Source organism: Crassostrea angulata, chromosome 8, assembly GCF_025612915.1.
Source record: "Crassostrea angulata isolate pt1a10 chromosome 8, ASM2561291v2, whole genome shotgun sequence".
Classification (NCBI taxonomy): Eukaryota; Metazoa; Mollusca; class Bivalvia; order Ostreida; family Ostreidae; genus Magallana; species Magallana angulata.
In genome coordinates this window covers 21,070,106-21,090,835 of record NC_069118.1, presented here as the reverse complement: position 1 = coordinate 21,090,835, position 20,730 = coordinate 21,070,106, and the positions used below count along the sequence as shown (strand labels likewise).

The window sequence follows — 20,730 nt, the reverse complement described above, 5'->3', positions numbered from 1 at the left end:
CCTAAATCCACCTTGGAGATTTTTTTTCTAATGATATTTGAAGAAAGTGCTAAGAATACTAAGTATATATTTTTGTTATATACATGCATATGTTTTCGTAGTGGCATTTTTCAGCAATGTGATATGAGTGTCTCAACAAAAAGCGAAAGAACGCTTAAACATTGCTTACTGATTAATTCAAATAAATACAAAAAATGTTGATTTAAACAGTGCCCTTCAAAACATGTCTCTTTGTTATGATACTTTGTACTCAAAATAGATGAACAATCCGATTGATATGAAAGAACCCATTCCAGTTACCAGACACTTTATTCATGATAAGCTTTTACAGCAATTTATGTACGATATGATGACTTTGTCCCCCAAACTCTTCATCATCAAAAAATAAGTAAAATTTATACACCCCCATCCTCAGTTTTTTTTTTCTCTATGATGCATTCAACTCTTTCAACTCTGACAAGTTTTCATTTGAACGGTAACGAAATGTATTTTAACGAAACGAAAACTATTCTAAAAAATCGGGCCCGCCTGTGAAGCGGATAAATCGAACTTTTTCCGATGAAATTCTCCGCTTCAAAATCAGCACTCGGTGTCGTAATCGGGGCGGCCAACAGTAGACAGGGGCGGCTTCCCTGAGTCTGCATGTAAGGTCATGGTAATAGTTAACCCTCCCCAGAGAGAGAGAGAGAGAGAGAGAGAGAGAGAGAGAGAGAGAGAGTAATTCCCACATAGACACATGTCAAAGTTAGCAAGATCGGCGAGAGAGATAAAGAAAAGAAAAATAAAGTGCATAGATAATTTGCAGAGAGAGAGAGAGAGAGAGAGAGAGAGAGAGAGAGAGAATTGATCTGATCAAATTTCGGTTTATTTTAGGAGAAAAGTGTTTAGAAAATTATGGACAATTAATTGTTTGTAACGACTTAATCCTAGATTAAGATTAACAAGTTTCCCTTTAAGGTTACATGTAGTTTATCATTATGAATAGAATGATGTATTTTTACTTTGAATTTGAAATGGACGGCACAGTCAACAAATAACGGTTGCATAAAGACTTCCTGCTGTGCCTTCCTCTGAAACATTATACCATCAACCAATGGAAGGCTGGGTGAATGGGGCATGCACAGAACAGTTTACAGTACGAATGATAGGACATACGGATTAACAACAACGGAATTTTGAATTACCACGAAATATAATGATTCATCTGTTTGAATAATGACCAAAATATTGGATATTGTGTGTGAAAGAGAAGAAAAGAGTTATATATATGGATGCCGACGGTTGGATAAATGAAGAAAGAAAAAAAGAAATAAAGCAAGAAATGAAGTCGGCCTAGTTATGGTAAGTAATACACTACATCAACATGAGTACTTTTGTGAATATGTTACTTAACCGTGTCCACAATTAACTGCAGAAAAAAATGCGAAGTTATGACGATTGTTAAAGTTATGGAAGTAAACAGCTATATCTGTATCATTGACCTGGCCTTTATACAAGTACCTTGTAGCTAAGGCACGTAGCATCGCGGGTGAGGGTGGAGTAGAGATGAGGGTGGCAGCATCCCCCCCCCCCCTGCTTTTTGCGCAGTAAACATATTTTTTAAATCTACATATAAAGAGGGAAATTAAAATGGAGTTGTCTTCCCCTTTCTGGGAGAATGTAAAAAATTAATTGAAAGGAAGTTGATGTTATATGCTATGTTCTGACCCCTCCCCCCCTTTCCCACGGATTAGGATTTTTATGATTTTGAAAGTTCCTTTTTTTTTTTGCTTGTCAAGATTTTTTGGATGAGTTTGCCCCCACACACTTTCAATAACGATGATACGTGTCTGTAACTGCTGTCATAATGGTTTTTTTAAAAATATTAAGTGTTTTTGATTTTATTTGTTCTAAATGTAAGTCTTTAACAAAATAAATAAAAGACCTATAGATGACAAAATAATGTCTCAAAACCAATTTCTTCAAAGAGAAAAGAACGAGAAGGTGCAAAGGAAGGTGCACTAATCTTCCCTTCGCCTGACGTAATAAATGGGTTGGGTTTGATATATATGATATCAAAAAATATATTCAGCGATATGCTCTCCTTATTAATTTCCTTTAACAAAATTGAATGATTTCAGCATCTGGATGTCACTTCGGGATCCAACACGTTATCAAAGAGGAGATAAAAGTTTCAATGAATATGAAGTTTAATTCTAAAAATAAGATTTATGTACAATTTAAATTCACTGACCATATGCAAAGTGGTTACCAATGGAAAAATTTGTAGGGATTTCCATTGAAAAAGAATAGTTAATCACTAATGTAAGTATACATAGCAATTTTTTTCTATAGTTTCAGTGCAGTGAAATTTAAATATAATATGCCTAAAAAATATTTTCTCATTCACTATACTTTGAAACAAAAATAATTAGGAAAATGATGGGAAAATACAAAAGGATACAGGAATGATCAATCAAACTAAATCATTATATTTTAACCACTATGTTCCCTTAGCCAAAATAACTTATATGTAAGTGAAGTATTGTAGTTTGTTCACACGTATAAATGACGACTCTTGATCTGCACGCGAATTCAGCTTACTTTTTTCAGAGGTCGGTTAACGGTTTTTAGAGATATTACGAGGCTTTTAAAGCAAAAACTTGTCTAGAGATATCGATGGTACTAATCATATCAACAGACCTTGTGAAAGTAAGATTAATGAGTTCAAAAATAAGCTTTAGCTATTAAGCCACGTGAATTGCAACTTTTCAGCACGTAAACAACTATAACTATCATTACTAAAAGAGAAGACCCAGAGACGACAAAATCATTCAAAGACAGCAATGAATAAGTAGGATTTTGCATGAATTGAATCGTGTTGCTATATTAACATGTAGACCGATATTATGATATAACCTTTGCATTACAAACATTTTGCTACCCATTTCACGTCCAACAAAAACCAAATAACCGTTATAATTCGGAAAATGTGCAAAATTGATCGATGGAATTTTCATTCACCGTGTGCGCCCTGATCCCCGCCGAACTGACATCTTAAGCGGCACTTTCTTTAACAGATTTAAAATTAACATACGCGCAAATATGATTTTGTTTTGTCACCTGATGCAGTCAGTAGGCCAATATGGTCATGCAGTGTTAATATACACGTAAACTGGTTGAAACTCTTCTTCTTTATCTCAACTAAAACTGAATGAATTTTAAGAAAGACTATAAAGTCCAAAATTATGAATTTAACAACCACAGGGTAGGGTTTCTTATAGCAGGGTGTGGCCAGAATTCGCGTTATCGGGTTAAGTAAATTTTTCTGCAATTTTCGCTACCTTCATATCACCTGTATGAATCATCAAAGTAAGCATACCCTCGTTTCTGTTTGTATAAACATCATTCTTTTAACAAATTGATCAAATGATTGTCAAAAGTAATTAAAAACTATTTAAATTACAATTCATACACATCAGTAAGTAATGAAGAGGATTGGGTAGATTTCAGTTATGTGAGTGTCTACATAGCTATATATTTCATAAAGGATGACTGCACTTGGCGCCGGGGTTTGGGCCCTTTTTGGTCGCTTCTGTTGCGGTTTTTTTCTTAACCTAGTTGAACTTTTGTTAAAATTTTTGAAGAGTCTAGTCAATTTCCAACATGACTGTGATACATTAAGCTCTTTTTATGTTTTTCTCCTTACAACTTTCAAAAAAAGGAGATTTTTTGCTTATCTGCCCTTGATCAAACATACGATTGATATTAATATCCATAAGAGGTGGAGCTGACATTATCAGAATGGTACTAAAATTAGACTAGCATGAAAAACAATGCCATGTATAAAATTTATGTGATCACTCTTTCACCATAACCCTATCTTTTCTATATGGTACAAGTATACTACTTTATATGGTTTCAACAATTAGACCACGCCTATGTAAGCACAGAAGACTTTAAAAGGATTTAAACACAATTTCAGATGAAAATTTTATTTTTGATTTGTATACATAATAAGTTTTGTTGTGTATTTTGAACGATTTACCCAGATTTTAATGTTAGAAGTCATGTTACAAGCGAGAGACAGAGGAAAGAAATCGTTGTTATGTAAACAAAGCTCGAGTCTTATATTTGCTTACAAATAATGTAAAGAAATTACAATTTCTTTGACAAAATAACTTGTGGAAACAAGATAAACTCATTCAGTTGGCTCATAAATAATTTTACCAACAACAAAAAGTAACACTAGATTGAAACATATCATTATAACACATATGTAAACAATAACAAGGCTCAAGCTTTGTTTACAAAACATTTTCACCTCTGTAACTCGCTTGTAACTCGATATTGGACTTTCAAGTTTTGACAAAGTATTAAAAACACCCATACTGATTATTTTAGACATTAAATATGACAAAATAAATTTTGTGAAATTTGAGCTTAAATCGTGTCCAAGTCCCTTTAAGTCAATGCTTGACAACTTAACGTTCTTGAAAATATTGTCCGCGTAACCACAAAACATGCTATCTTACACGTCATGTGATAGAATTTTGTATTCACAAAGTTACCTGAGGTGAGAAATCACGTGATGATGATATAATATACAACATGCATCAACCCTTGGTTACAACGAAGAAAGCGGAAGTAAGAAGAATCAGGTTTTTCTCATTTAAACCATGAGCGCATGTTTGATTATTAATCTCCCTTTGACATAACTTTGATGATGCAAATATACAACTACTGTTAAACGTAAAACAATAGACAAACATGCGCTGATTGTGTATGAAGTCAGTGTAAAAGTGGGGGTCCTCATTATATCGTATGGATATTCAAGAAATCGTGATGACCCCCGCCTATAAAAACAAATTCGTACTTGTTAACGCATACTTTTATTTAACGCAATTACGTAAAGTTGCAGTTTAGATGTTGACCATTTCTGCAATTGAAAGAAACTTCTTGTTTTAAAAGTTTATTTTCTCGCAAATATCGCATGTCCTTAAATGCAGTCATCCTTTCTGTTAAAATTTGAGGTAATCATACTTGGTGGTTGTAAATATAGAAAATTAACAATTTCCTACCCCAAAACACTGCACAATTTGTTATAAAAAGATTTTGGACTTAAATGCCAGATATTTTCACCAATATACATATATGGTTGTTTGTATTTCTATTAAAGTGTAAGAATGAATACTGAAAGCTTACGCTTTGTTGTCTAATAGTCAATAAACTGAATATAAGATGCAGAAGAAGTACATGTACGCAGAAAAAGAGTATCTCTGTGGTATAATATGTATAATTTGATTACAATGTAACATTAGGTAGAGAACTGTGCAGTGATAAGTTGCAATATCTTTTTGTTTGAAAAAGTGACATCGCCAAGTAGAATAGCCAGGCGTTAGATGACAGGTTGCCTTGTCGGTTGCAAGGTCTGTTGACGTTAAAATAACCACGAGGCAAACGCAATATTTGTATGTATCGAATGAAAGCTTTTTCGTGTGTCCAAGAGGCACTCGGTAGCTGCCATTATTACGTAATTCTTTCTCGCATTTCGTATAAAACTCGGGTGAAGCGGGTACGGACTGAGACGCCTGGTCATGGTCTAATACAATACAATGTGCTAAGGAAGAGCCGAATTCTGTTCTTAGATATGTTGATACGAGAAGTAATGCAAATTAAGTGAAATATGAAGCATTATATCATTTTTATTTTCATTTAATCCGGTACAATTGCTCTCCGGCCCCTGCATAATTGGAGGGGCTGTTTAGTTAAAATATGTATTCGAAAGCCATCTTCATGAAACAATACATATGTAAAACTATCTTTCCAGCAAACAAATTAGGAAATATTATTTACAATCAAGAGATACTAGAACTTTTTAAAACATTTATTGATTACATATTGATTATTATTTATTGTCATTATTTATATACGAAACTGAAACTGAGTACCTAGTTTTCTTTATGCAATTTTGTTCGTGATATCAACATTTTGTTGATTATTTTAAACTTCAACGTATGACCTCTACATTGACTCTATGTGATTATATTTTCTTTCATTTTTTCTGTACTTGAGCTGACAAAATCAAGTAAAATCATCTTTGTGAAAGTTTATCATATCAAAAAGAAAGTTGAAAATTTCTTTCCATTTTCATAATTATCCAGGAAAGTAATTAGTTTTGTACTTTTTTACAGATCGCTGTGTTGGTTTACACATAAAATCCCTGTGACACCACCTCGACCTGGAAGCCTCAGGAGGAAAGACACACTATGCGTATGTCGATAATTCGAGAACTCTTTAAAACATGACCAGAGAGTAGTATCGGTGATTTTCTAAAGGATAATAATCAACGAATTATTGAAATGATGAGTAGTGACGGTGACTAGTTTATTTACAACACCTACCATCGGTGGAAATCCTTATAAGTTGCACCTAGTGATGATAATTTTTGCTTTTATCTTTTATAATATAATTCTTTTCTGTCATTGATAATCCCGTTAAAAAGGAAAACGTATTTTGACCCACAGAAAGAGCAGACTCCGACAAATCTATATTTTTATTTGACAGTGATAAACAAGTGTTTTTGATGGATTTTATTTTTGTGTGTGCATGCACCAGCTATGTAATCTATGTTGGTTAATAAGTCATCGTAGATCCACCAAGTATGTAAATCTAAAGTGAAATGTGCTTGTTTATGGTGAGTCCAACAAGGTAAATTCATTCCACTAGTCTGCATCAGCGAAAACTAAAAATATGTTAATATGATCTTTCTGGTGGATTCACCAACTTTCTTGTCTTGTATAGAAGCTAAAATTTTCATCTTTTTTGGTTGCCAAACCTGCTCTATTTAACACAGCGATTTATTAACAGTGAGTCCACCAATTAAGAACTCTAGTTTCATTTCACATTTCGCACAGTTTTATATTGGTGGATCCACCAAGTATTGAAATAGCGACAACATTTTTCAATTTGGACAAATTCCTAAAATGTCTTCAATGTAGTATTTATATATTGACATATTATTGACATATTAGAAAATTTTACCTCTTCGACTTTTGGTGGAATCACCAAACAATGTTTGCAAAATCGCGTATTTTTAGGCATTCGAAAGTTTTTGTTTTTGTCATATGTTCTATCATTGCTTTGTTGGTGGGTTCACCAATTCTTTGAATGAAATACAAAACTGTATACAAATTCACAATTGATTTTTGGTGGAACCACCAGGGTTCTAGTTTCCCGTGTGAATGAGATATTTTATGCTTTTCAAAATAATAGAATCGCCAATATCTTATTATTGGTGGACCCACCAAGTTTATTTGAAAGTGAGATAGTCGATGAATAAAATTGGTGGAATCACCAGGGTCCTGTGTATTTGATATATTTGATGCTGTTTTAAATAACAGACTCGCCTTTATCTTATTATTGGTGGACCCACCAAGTTTTTTCGTAAGTGAAACAATCGATGAATGAAATTGGTGGAATCACCAATATTATGACTGTCATTGTGGAATATGAAGGTTTAAAGATACTGTAAAATGTGCTTTTGCGTAAAAAAGATGGTGGGTTCCCCAATTTATGTTGTGTTCAACGACCAAAATGAATAAAATTCATGTTCATTTCTGTTTTTGCATTGTGTTCATTTTTCATTTTGCACTGAAAAAAAGAGGACACGAATAGAAAATCCTCTTTCTTAATAGAAACAGTTATAAATATTTGAAATAACTGCAATCCAAAATATTATTGGAAGATACTTTTTACTTTTGCCATCTTTAATCTAAGCATTTATTATGTTAGAGTTTTTGTTCCACTGTACTGTAGTTCATAAGGTATAATGAAATATTTTTAAATAAAATATTTTATGATACAACATGCATGTTTAGGTCACCTGAATCACCCAGGTGCTCTATTGCAATTTGTCTTTGTCCGACGTCGTGCGTCGTACGGTGTGCTGCGTGAGATATCCGCCACCAATTTTAAATATTTTACTTCTTCTTTAAAACTACAAGGGCGATTGTTACTATTTCTAGTACAAAGCATCTCCATGATAAAAGGAATCAAATAGTGCAACTTATGGTTCTACCACCCCCGGGCTGCCATTGATGGGGCCAATTAAAATAAAATGAATGATAACTATTCCATAATCTTCAAGTAAACTTCCACACATGTGACGTGGGGAAAAACTAAATGCATTGTAATGATGTCCACGAAGCCCTCTAACAAACTTGTGAAATTCATGGCCCCTCGGTCAGGGTTATGGTCCTAATGTGTGGCTAATATGGTCATAGAGTAAAAGCGTATTTATTCTTGGAAAATATCCTTCTCCACTCACATATACATTGGATGAAAACTAAATCCATGGTTAAGATGTCCATGATGCCTTGTGCCTAAATTGTGAAATTCATTACCCTTGGGACAAGGGTTCAGGCCGTAAGATAAAAAAAAAGGCTAAAAAGTTAAAATATATTAAATCTTTTAAAAATATTTTTCACTACTCAAATTTATTTTCAAGAAAAACTAAATGCATGATAGTGATGTCCAAAAAACCCTTTACCTGAAATTGTGAATTTCGTGGTTCCTGTGTCAGAGGTCCAGGACCTAGGACGGGGCCCATGTGGCCACATAGTGAAATTGTATTTATTTAATATTTTCTTTTGTACATATAATACCAAGTGGTGGGATATAAATCCATACTTTGTATAACGTTCATAATGTCCTGATGTTAAATGGTGAGATTCGTTGTCACCGGGCCATTGGACAGAAGTTTAGGCGAAAGGGAGGGGGGGGGGGGGGTAAATATGGCAATAGATTGAACATGTATTTTTTCCTGAGGTAATTGCTGTTTGTCATCCATTTACAACTACATTTAAAATTGTCACTTGACAATATTGAATTCATGTGGGTTCTATTTTAGGAAATCTACTTTAAATAAAAAAAATCTTAATTTCTTTCCCCAAATATCTGTAAGAAATCAAAGTACTGAGAGTACTGAAAGACGGGGTCTTGAAAGTTTGAATTTGTGATTGTCCTGGATTTCCTCGAATATGCTTCCAAAATTTATGAGTTTGAATTAGCTGTTACAATATATGTTAATTCGGCTTTTTTGCAATTGTCTGATACTTTGTCTAAATTTTACTCAATCCCGGCCTTCATAATTGTAGAAAATTGACACAACGGTATATTACGTAAAATAAGACCCCAAGGGAAAAAAAATTTAAATTACTACTAACCGGTAAAATCAAACAACAATATCTAAGTATATGATTTTAATCATTAGATTTATTCAATTTTGTGATCCAAGGGATCATCCACAAGCCGGACGGTATCCGTAATAAAAGTTTTATGAAAACCCCGAAAACTCTAAAACTGCTGAATTAACAAACAGAGTGAACATTTGTATACCGATAACAAACACAGGTACCTGACGTTAGAAATATTATTTTTACAATAAGATTCCAAGAACTTTGACAATAAAAAGATTTGTCACGGTCGCCATTTTGATTTTTAAGACGGACTTATTTGACACGATTTTCTTCATTTGCGATTCATGCAAAATTAATTGGTAAAAATAAATCTGTTCGCCACTTACTACCTTTTTGTGTAAACTCGTGCATCACCTACACGAATAACGATACAACCGTTCCTTTCATTAAAAATCATACTCAGAAAATCAGAGACATAAATAACAGAGATTGTCAACTCCGCCATTAGCGTGTAAATGTTACGGGACCAACCTTACTTTGAGAACCACAAGTGCAACAGCAATTTTGTAAAAGTCATTAAATTTGAACCTGATAGTGAACATGAACATGAACCTGTAAATATTTTAAGCATGTTTTATTTATGAAATATTTACAAAAACTCTTTATCTAGTTTTAAAATTACTTTTTTAAAACTTATTGACTTTTCACAAAGTAATAGTAATGCATTCTTTACTCATGTAATAGTAATGTAATGCATTACTTCAAGAAAATTAAACAATGGTAATGGTAATTTAATGCCCTAATTCATGAAGTAATGGTAATGTAATGCATTATTTTACAATGTACAATGTAATTCACCCCAAGTCCGATTCCAACTAAGCCGGAAAGCATGAACAATAACATTAAACTTGGTTCTTCAATCGATAAGATTGTATATATTATATGATGTCTAAGTCTTCCAAAATGTAAAATCTATTATAGATTATGCTTACAATGCATTGTTTAAAATTTAAATTCAGTTTAATCAACTAAAGAGCCAAAGAACGAGAAGGCAAATTCAGACTTGTTTTTATTGTCTTTGTACAAAATTCCTTTAGAGACGAACAACAGTCATACCCCAAGTAGACTGAAAGCGGATGAAACACCTGTGTAATTTGTAAAACATCTGTGTATAACACGTCCCGATTTTAACTTCGGCTTGCGCATGAAGTTTGGCAGTATTAAAGTGAAAGATTGTCAAAATAAAATTTACAACTTTTCAAAAATGGCACATTGTGTTTGGGAACTTTAATTTCGATTCCACCATCAACCTCTTCTATTGATTAATGAGCTCGTACACCAACTGAATCGTCAACGGCGCTGTGCATTCAGTTACGTCACTTATTCCACATTTGAACCCGAGCAAGAATATTTTAATCAATAAAACTATTTGTTTATTTTCTAAATAGAATTTTGTTTATACACAGAGGACTTAAAAAGATTTAATGCATGTTTTTATAATACATATTTATTGAAATGCATGAAAACTTTCTGCACTATTTTCTTACGCGTAGACTCAATTCATGTGTTCTACGCGTGCCTTCCGGTTTGAGACTTCGGCTAACAGTAAACCAATAGACGGGGTCACGTGACCCCGTCTTAAAATGAATTCATAATTATGTAGACCAGGTAGCGTTCTACCAAAATTGTAAATTTAATGTCCTTCTAGGAAGTGGTTTTGACTCACGGTAGCGGTCAAAATAGTCATACTGTGTTAGGTTAAACCATATAATGGTTGTGAGTAGGCTGTATATTATGTTTATAAAATTTTATAATTTTCAGCTCTTGAATTATAATGAAAGAAATGATTTCATACAGTTAAAAACCAAGCTTTGAAATTTTAAAACAGATTTAGAGTTCTCTTTAACTTTAGTAACAATTGGAGAGAATTTGAGTTTGATTATATATTTAGTGCTATTAACATCATTTATCTTACAAAGAAAAAAATAATTGTACAAGCAAAAAAGATATGCAATGCAATTTTCCTTTGACTAATAACAAAATAAAAAATTAAGGTAACGGAATTAATATAGTTTTTTAAATTCTTAAATATAAACATCTTTTGATAACGATTTTTAAAAAGGATAACTTTAAATTTAAGTTTTGATTAGATTTTTCATCAATTGTAACTTATATTTGGATATAAACACAAATGAAATATATCTTTTTCTGTTAGAATTTTGCAACAAAATTTAGTAAGAAAATCCACTTAGTCTATTTTTACACTATTAGTTTTAGTTATTACGTGTATTATACATGACTGCACGTACGATGGCCCCAAACTAACGCAGTTTAAATATGCATATTGTATACTATTAAGTATTGTGAATACAAGTTTGAGATCTCAAAATTAATATTATCCGTGTTCAAAACGAAACATTTTAATCATATCCTATGTGAACATGTTTTAAAGACTAGTTTGTTTATAAGGAAGATAAATAACATCTGCCCATAAACGTAATTAATAAGTTGAAAAATCAAGAAGATATTAGGGATTTTTGGGGAGATTGAAAAATTGAACTTTAGAATACGTGTACTTGTCTAATAAATTTTTTAAATCATGTACTTTCATTAACTTTTGCTATTAGAATTATTAAAACTATAACTTTGTAAAGAAAAAAAAAACAAGTAACGAATACGTTATAACCTATTGCATATGCCATGAAATGTTATGTTTCTTCCTTTAACTGTTTGTTTTAAACTTTTACAGTTTATCATAAATATCATGATTGGCAGTCATCGTTAGCAGAATGTAAATCAAAGCATAATTCTTATCTTCTTGGAGACGTAAATCTTACTGACCCTAGGCAAGCATGCAATCTCATCCAAAAACAATCTCTTGTTCCTTCATGGATAGGCATTGCCAAAGAATTTTACATTAGTATTGATGGTGGTAAGTTTCAATCAACAAAAATGCTTCCAATTTCTTACATTCTTTTTATTTGGTAACGATACAATTCACAATAACATAAAAAAACAGGAAGATTTTATTTTTTAAAGCTAGTCTTTAAAATGTAAAGATCTTTCTTCCCAACAATACATACAGTTTACTTGAGTTACTATCAGTTATAAGGAGGGAAATGTTTTAAAGAAATAATGCATTTTTATATGATCAATAAAGCCTTACAATAAGACCAGAAACTTTTATTCAGTTCTGCAGAGTTGTAAATATTCTTTACAGTTTTTTCATAACAGTTACTTTGTCTTAAGTGTTCCTGACATATTCGACTAAAATGTAGAAGAGAAAAAGAAATTCGTTTCTATATTCACTGTGGGCGATATATACTAAATGCATAATTAAAATGTTAATGAAGCTTTCTACCTAAATTGAGAAATTCATTATCTCTAAATCAGGGCTTCAGGTCTTTGGGTAGGGCTTACTTGGCTAAATTCGGAAATGTATAAAACTAACATTTCATGTACTGACAAAGAAGGGTTAGTTAAAAATGTATTATAACTGCTTGTGAATTGTTGATTTGAATTTTTATTTGGGTGGGTGGGGTTGTGTGGCAAATATAGCGAACATTTTTTTTAGGTCACTTGATTCATAAAGGTAACCTATTGCCGTTGGTCATTAAAAACTTGTATTTGAATTTGAATCGCATATGTCACGTATCGTTTCTCATATCATCTTTATGTTTACTGTTTAAATATTTATTTGCGAAGAACAAATCGCTCATGACTCATCACTTGCTGTTAAAATATTTGTTCAAAATCAAGAGGCATTTCGACTCGCTCGCTCGCCAATGTTTTTATATTGTGTCGATGACTTTGTCCATAATAGATCATTTAAACGTGAAAAAATCTTTAAATAAATAAGGAAGAATATAAAAATATTGAAATTGTTAAGCTAGAATGTATTGATTTTAATAATGATTTACAACGAAAAGTTTGTTCATCAAGATGCTTGATGTATCAAAAATTCATATAAATACTGCAGTATGATTTCTTCCTTTAAAGAATTAAATATTTTTTCTTCATTTTGTATGTGAAAACATTCACGAGGTATATAGCCTCGTGTGCTCACACCCAAACAACATCAAACACCCAAACGCAAAATACGTTTTTTTTTTGCTTTACACAAAGAAAACAGATGTATTGTTGATATTTTGCATAGTATATTTACCAATTGATGACTTATTATCATTTTCTATTCTCTTTTGAGGACAAGATAAAATTGTACATGTACAGAGCCCTAATCCAAGAAGATGCTTAAAATGCAACAATAAAAATTGTGTGTTTGCTGAATGCTTTGAAAACAACTACTTTGTGTGCATGGAGGTATTCATTGAAATACTATATGTGTTTTAAAATACGACGTTCTCTTTGAAGTGTTATATAATTATCAAATGTTAGGATATAATTCAGGTGTTATTGGGACGGACTACAAAGAAAAAAAATATTTTCTATATGATTACATCTTCATGTATTTTATTTCATCAAGAATTTAGTTACATGTACATGTATTTGATGTTGAATTTTTGGCACAAAAGCATTTATGAAGTTTTTTGCCAATTATTCCTTTGATATTCCTTTGGTATGCCTTTGTGATATGTCTATCAAAAAAAAAAATACTATTTTAGATTATTTCTGAACAGATATGATGAACTAACTTGAAATGCTTATAACGATGCAAACATAGGAAAGTAAAACAGATTTAAAGTGAGGGTTAGAGAGCAATGGTTATTTTCATAAGACTTTGTAAATTACAGTTGATGCTCATATATACATGTACCGAATTCTTATCAGTTTTTTTCTATAAGAGTATGCGCCGGTTAATGACTAATATAAAAAAAATGATGATTTGTGTTTATTGAATTATAGTTTTAGGTCTTTAATACAATAAAAAAAAGTGTATTTTTGTAGAAAGGACCTCCAATTATTTCACAGGAAAATATAGATGAAAGATTTACCGAAACCTCGTCAAGTAGTTATAATACAGACTATGAAACCACTCAGACAGTTACATTCCAAATAAAAAGGAGCTCGGGTAAAAAACAAGTTAATAATATTTAGTCTAGAAAAAAATACTAGTATGTAAAAGGTGTTATGTATTACTTAATTTCTTCATTTTTAGATGAAATATGATATTATTTTTTTTTTAAATAAACTTCTTGTTTATGCATCTGTTAGGTTAAATTATTAATTAGAATCCAAACATATAGTTTTTTAGCTCGCCCCGAATTTGCAGATTTTTTACAATTCAGTGTACAAGTCATCGGCTTCGTGATAATTACATACTTAATCCCCTGTGCATGTTGATTTAATTCTCTGCAAAATGTGACTTAAATTATTCCTCTTGTGGGGCAAGACTTAAGACTGTCTTGTTATAATGCACAAGCAAAACTTATTAAATTATTCGTTTGTTATGTTACGGTAATACACAAAATCGTACACAATTCAATACATAATTGTGCATCCAGGTGTTCAACTCTGCTATGAATTTCTCAGAAGTTAGTAAATTCCTTTAAATGCATTGATAATATAAGTCAAATCAAAGAAGGGATATGATAATGTGTTACAAAGAGGTAATAGTCTACTTTTAACTTAATACGTCATTTTCCCAACTGCTGAAAGTCCAAATTTGTAAATGAGTATTAAACGCTCAACCAAATGTTTAAAACATATAAAAGAAAGTTTCAATGCAAACTTACTTTTCTTTATTTGAACCAAACTACTGAATTAAAAAAAAATCTTGTATAGTTACGACCTATTAAAACGAATTTTAAGTTTTGCCGATTACTGGTCTAAACCGTTAAGTGGTAAAATGTCAGTATGAGAAAAGCACTGTTTACGTTGTGCATAAAAAATAATTCTGGGAAGAAAAAAAACCAGTATTGGTACAGCAAGAGATGAATCTATCCATTTATGGAGCTCAATTAGAGCTTTATTTAAATTTTCAACCTCTCGATAATCAATAGATGTTCAATTTTTAATTGTTCTTTACAAGATTATCGAGAATCAAAAAATATTGGTTTATATTTTTTAAAAAATTGCAATTTACAAAACAGTAGTTTCTTTATTATACATCTACATGTAGTGAGCAAACTCGGGAAACTTGGGAAACTCGGGAAACCCGGGAAAAGCTATCGTTTCTATAATGGTATATTTTTAAAGGGGATGTTCTTAAACTTATTGATTCATTCTTTGGATAGTAAAATATTTCTTTTTAAAAAATCTTGATTTGAGACTTAATCACATGATTTATGATGATTCATTTTAAAGAAAATCTTTCTTTTTGAAACAATATAAATAAATATGTACTTATATTTTGAAACCAAGGAAAACTCAATAATGCATTTCTGTATGCACAAATGACAAGAAACTAGAAAACGTGCAACAAAATACATAAACAACATTTCTACTTAAGATAGTTCATCAAGTCTTATTGCAGTCCCAGTGTGTCTTAGTCTGCTGCTTTTGTTGGTTTGTGCACTAGCACTCGTATTTATTATCAGGTAGAGTCATGTTTTTAAACTTTTTCTTTTATTTATTTTTTATCTATAAAGGTAATATTTTAAAAGTAAAAGAATCGATTAATGAAATATATCAAAAAAGAATTGCATGTAATAAAACTATTTTAATGTGCAACAAACTGCAATTTCATTATTGTTCATTAGCATCGTTTACGTGGATTTTGTAAAACGAAAAAATGTAATTAACTTGATAGTTGTTTATATATGCTAATTATTGTTTAATCTTCTTTTCTGATTATTCCCTGCTTAACAACGAAATTACCGAAATCTGATGCATAAAATCATTGATACAATCATGTAAAACCCTATTAAGCCGTGATATTAACTAGTATAAAAATGTAATGTTAAGATTAAAATGAAAAATAACTTGGTTTGCAACTTTTTAAACCTGTTATATGTTAGTATCGCTTATTTGAGTTAAGAAATGATAACCTAATTACATGTATTTTTAGAAAGAAGAAAAGTAAAGATTTAGATCAAAGAGAACAACCACCTTTAAATGACTCAGCTGATTATTGCAATGCTGAAAATCGAACCGACAACGACTATTGTGAACTACAGCAACCTACATGTAACCCCACCAATCAGTCAGCAGACTATTCTCAACTTCAATTCGAGAGTACCAGTACTTATTATGTCGATTTTGATTTAGCTGTACACAATGCTGTCATAGAAAGACCTTCGAATGAAATTTATTATAACATGTCATCTGCAGAGTCTGCTTGTATAAACTTTGGTTTGCAAGTCGATAAAAATGAATGATCGTTAATTGAACATTACCTACCTATGATCAAAAGAATAGTTGTCAGTGTTTGTATTTATTTTATTACCTGTTTTTATTGTGGGAAAGTTTAACGTAAATGATATTTCAAAATGCTGTTTTAGTAGACAAACAATTTTGAACAAGCAGAAAATCACAATTAGATATGTATTACAATTAGATTCGATGAAAAATAATGACATGCTGTTTTGGTAGCCCAATTTGACATATATAGTGTATAAAATTGATATCCAAAGCAACAGTTTTATGGTTTTGGGAAACCCTTGTGAAGTTATTGAGGATGACCAGAAACAGAGATGAACTGCGCTTTAAAATTCAAAACTTGTCATTTTGGAATAGAAAAAATGTTAACGTTATCGTTCATAGAAAAATGCACAGGCAGATCATAAAATTAGTTGCACACTGAAATACGGCATAAATATAAATTGTATAAGCCAAACAACAGAATATTTCTTCTATGCGCATTTGAAATCCATTTTTCCAACTTTGGAGTTGAGGAATTGGAGCACTTTTTATGGATCGTTCTCCAATTTTTTAAATCTGTTTTCAAATACATGCATTTGTATTTACAAATCATATCTTTCTCTTAACTACTGTCTTTTGCAATTTATCAAGTGTTGTGTAAAAGCATTGCAAATGAAAACTTTTTAATTTCATTGATCAATTTTCATCTTTGTTTTTACTGTTTTGAAAGTCATGAGACAATATCAAACTAAACAGGATATGTTTATGAATAACGAAAATTGTCTTAAACTCTTGGGAAATGCTGATTCCGCTTCTGTTTTCTAAAACATAACTTTTTAATTCCTTATTCATAATCAAGTTGCAAAATAACAAACAGCGTATGATGACAAACATTACGTTAGTTAGGCCATATTTTCCATTTTTCTGACTTCCCACCAATGGTTCTGAAAGACCATGCGTATTTCAGACACAAAAACCAACGAATTTCTGATTGAAAAAACTTTTTTTTTGTTTAAAAATTAAATATTTAACCCTGCGTTTCTTGATCTCTTACATATCAATCCGCTTGAACTTACTTAAGGAGGTTCTATGGTCAACAAATTATCGATCAGAACAACATGAAGTTTGAAGAAATGAATTTTTTAGTTTTAAATATTACCTATATTTTTATATAGAGCTTTTATTCCAAAGGAGATCAGTACAATCTATAAATGGCAACTACCATCGAGTATTTTGATAGATATATTAAAACTGAATTTAAATGTGTCTTTATGACATAATCAGTGTAACTCCTTGTTCCTCTATAGAACCCCAACAACAAATATTAGCAGGTTTTTATCTTATTATTACACTCAACAGTCAACTCAGTGAACAATCAACTTTCTTACGGTGCCAAGTATAAAAAAGTTATGTAATTACTTCCACCCAAGCCCTCTCTATTTTATATGACAAAAATTTATTATTTACCAGGTTTTAACAATAAGACTACAGCAATGTCAGTACAGAAAACTTTAAATCAATGCTGGACGACTTAACGTGTTCGAAAACAGTTTCCTAGTTAGCACATAACATGCTAACTTACACGTCACATGATAAAATTGTGTATTCACAAAGATACCTGAGGTGAGAAATCACGTAGTTAATTGTAAAATTTAACACGTATCAATCTTTGGTTGCAACACAAAAAGGAAAAGTGAGACGAAGCAGATTTTCTGTTTTAAAGCAGGAATGTATGTTTGTCTATTTATCTCTTTTTTGACATGACTAAGGTATTAGAAATATAAAACTACTGTTCAGCTGAGAACAATAGACAAACATGCGCTATGAATGAAATCAATACAAAAGTGAGCGTATACATTATCGTATGGACATTCAAGAAATCACTATTAATCCCCGCCAATGAAGACTGATTCCTACTTGGTACATGTAACTACATATTTTTATTACATTTAATTAGCTTAAGTTGCAGTTTGGATGTTGAGCATTCCTGCAAGTGAGAGAAAAATTGCTTGTTTTAAAACTATATGTCCTCATAAATAGTGCCTGTCCTTAAGTGTGATCATCCTTAAAACTCTATATATTAGGTTGTCTACGAAAAATTTATTTATGTTCGCATCTAGCTATTTTTAAATCGCTTCTTATCTTTGTTTATTTTTCTTCACATACCGATATTATTCAACCAACTGTTTCATATGAATTAGCATATTTATTTTCTTATGACGTTTGGTTTGATTATAATTTAATATTTGTTTTTATTCCTGATCGGCATATGTTTGTGTTTTCTTCAATGCGACGGCCAGAAATCGCTTGACCATTATTAATTGTCAATGAAGAGTTTTTCTCCTTAATTAAAGGGCCAAATATTTGAACTATATAAACCATTGCACGATCATTAAAAAAAATTAACCTACAATAAACTTGAATAAGGTAATGTTTCAAGGAAAGAAATTTTTCCTTGGCAAATATGATTAATTATCAATGCATGCATGCACATGACGACGGAGTTGTGTTCTAAGAAACTTAAACAGATACCGAAAAACGATTGAAATGTTTAACAATAAAATAAACATATATAGCTTCCAACATTGAGTTCCAAATAAAACTTGATATTAAATCACTAATAAATGTGAAATATATCATGGGATTTTGAAAAAGAAAGTTTTAGTTCCCTATCATCTCAGGAGAAAACATAGCATTTATCAATTTGGATTTTTTAAAGGGGTACATTGATAGTATTTTTATTACTTTAACATGTTCATGCAAATGCCATCCGAAAATGATCTGTGAACTTCATTTTAAGTCATTTGAGTGGCTTATGTTTTAAGATGTATGTATGCATTAAATTAAAGCAGGTGAAAAAGAAAATGACCCCTAAGAAAAACAACCCTGGTCATTTTTTGTACCTTAAAATGAAACCGTTCTGAACTTAATTAAACTTGATGAAAAATTATCATTGTTGAATAACGGGCAAAAGGTGATCAGAAAAGCTTAGATAAACTCTCGGTTCATTCAAACAAAAAAGTGGTATACATGACGCTAATAAAACAATGTTGTGCAATTGCATTGTTTCAAAGAATGTATCTTTTCCTTGACTAGTATGATTACCTACTAATGTATGCATGCACATGACGAGAAAGTTATGTTCCAGGAAAAGTACACAGATACCGATGATGATATTATATAATATTTGAACTTTAAAATCGAATATAGCAACCAGCATTGGATATCAATTTAAATATAAATATCAAATTGCAAACGAAAGTGAAATTATAATTTGATTTTGAAATAATTCTTAGTTCTTTATCATCTCACGACAAAGTCAAATCATTTATCGAATTAGTTTGTTTTCAAGGACAGGGTTTGTTGTAAGTAATAATTTTTTTTTAAAAATTCTTACATTGAACTTTGAACACGTTTACTTTCAGCATTAAACATGACGAAAAATGATTCTTGTTAAATAATGCCCACATGAATTTTATCACTTTTTTACCAGGGGTCCAGTATGTCAAATTGAAACTATTCATTATGCAAATGCAATTGACCAGTTATAATAAATTTATCATTTCATTCAAATTCAATCTTTAAAAAAATAATAAAAATGCAATTGTTCTAAACTGTATAATTAAAATCTTTACTTCACAATTAGGACAAGACGGTTGATGTTTCTTATTGTTTATATCTGAAAGTTACTGTTAGATGTAACATTTGATAAAAAGCATTGGGCGCTTGTTCAGAAAGTTACAATGTGTGCAAAAAAGTTTTTAACGTGTTACTCGCGTTACTTATTACGTATGGACACACGATTATGAGAATACTTTTTTCAGAACAAAACTGTTTAATACTTAATCAGATACAGAATCTTTTGAAAATGTCTCATATTATTCAAAATATTACAGGTATCTTATTCATATCACACAACATGATGTCGAGTCAGTTTGTTATACAATACTCTACAATATCAATTCAAGTTGTATATTTATTTATTTATAAATTTATTTATTTACTTTTTTATTTGCTGGTATTTTAGATTTTAGTTTGATATCAGAGCATAATTTGGTCGATGAGCAAAATTGTTTGTGCATGTTTATTCATATTATATCATAGTCATTAAATCATCGTTTGAATTTGATCTGATATGATATAATGTTTTAGATGTGTGATATCTCTTCAAAGATAGCTTTTTATTCATTTATTTAAAACGAAAATAGTTTTAAATAAACGCATCAAATTTTTTTTATATATCTAATATAGTCGTTATGACTAATAAATATTTTTTAAAAAACCAAAAACG

The 20,730-nt window shown here is 31.0% G+C and overlaps 1 protein-coding gene and 1 long non-coding RNA gene across 3 annotated transcripts in view; both read left to right on the top strand.

Annotated features, from left to right (window-relative positions):
- The window catches only part of LOC128158361 (uncharacterized), a 37,065-nt gene extending 20,355 nt beyond the window's left edge, over positions 1-16,710 (top strand). Inside the window, exons 6-10 of one of the 2 annotated variants that reach the window (XM_052821155.1) lie at positions 11,929-12,111; positions 13,384-13,499; positions 14,085-14,208; positions 15,589-15,676; positions 16,147-16,710. In XM_052821155.1, the coding sequence (XP_052677115.1) occupies positions 11,929-12,111; positions 13,384-13,499; positions 14,085-14,208; positions 15,589-15,676; positions 16,147-16,456 (821 nt within the window). In that variant the 3' untranslated portion in view covers positions 16,457-16,710. The remainder of the gene's footprint in view (positions 1-11,928; positions 12,112-13,383; positions 13,500-14,084; positions 14,209-15,588; positions 15,677-16,146) is intronic. The other variant, XM_052821156.1, reaches the window with a different exon arrangement.
- LOC128158366 (uncharacterized) lies at positions 1,007-7,601 on the top strand. Its single transcript, XR_008239969.1, has 2 exons — positions 1,007-1,341; positions 6,174-7,601. It is a non-coding gene; the product is annotated as an uncharacterized LOC128158366 (long non-coding RNA).
- Positions 16,711-20,730: the final 4,020 nt, after the last annotated feature.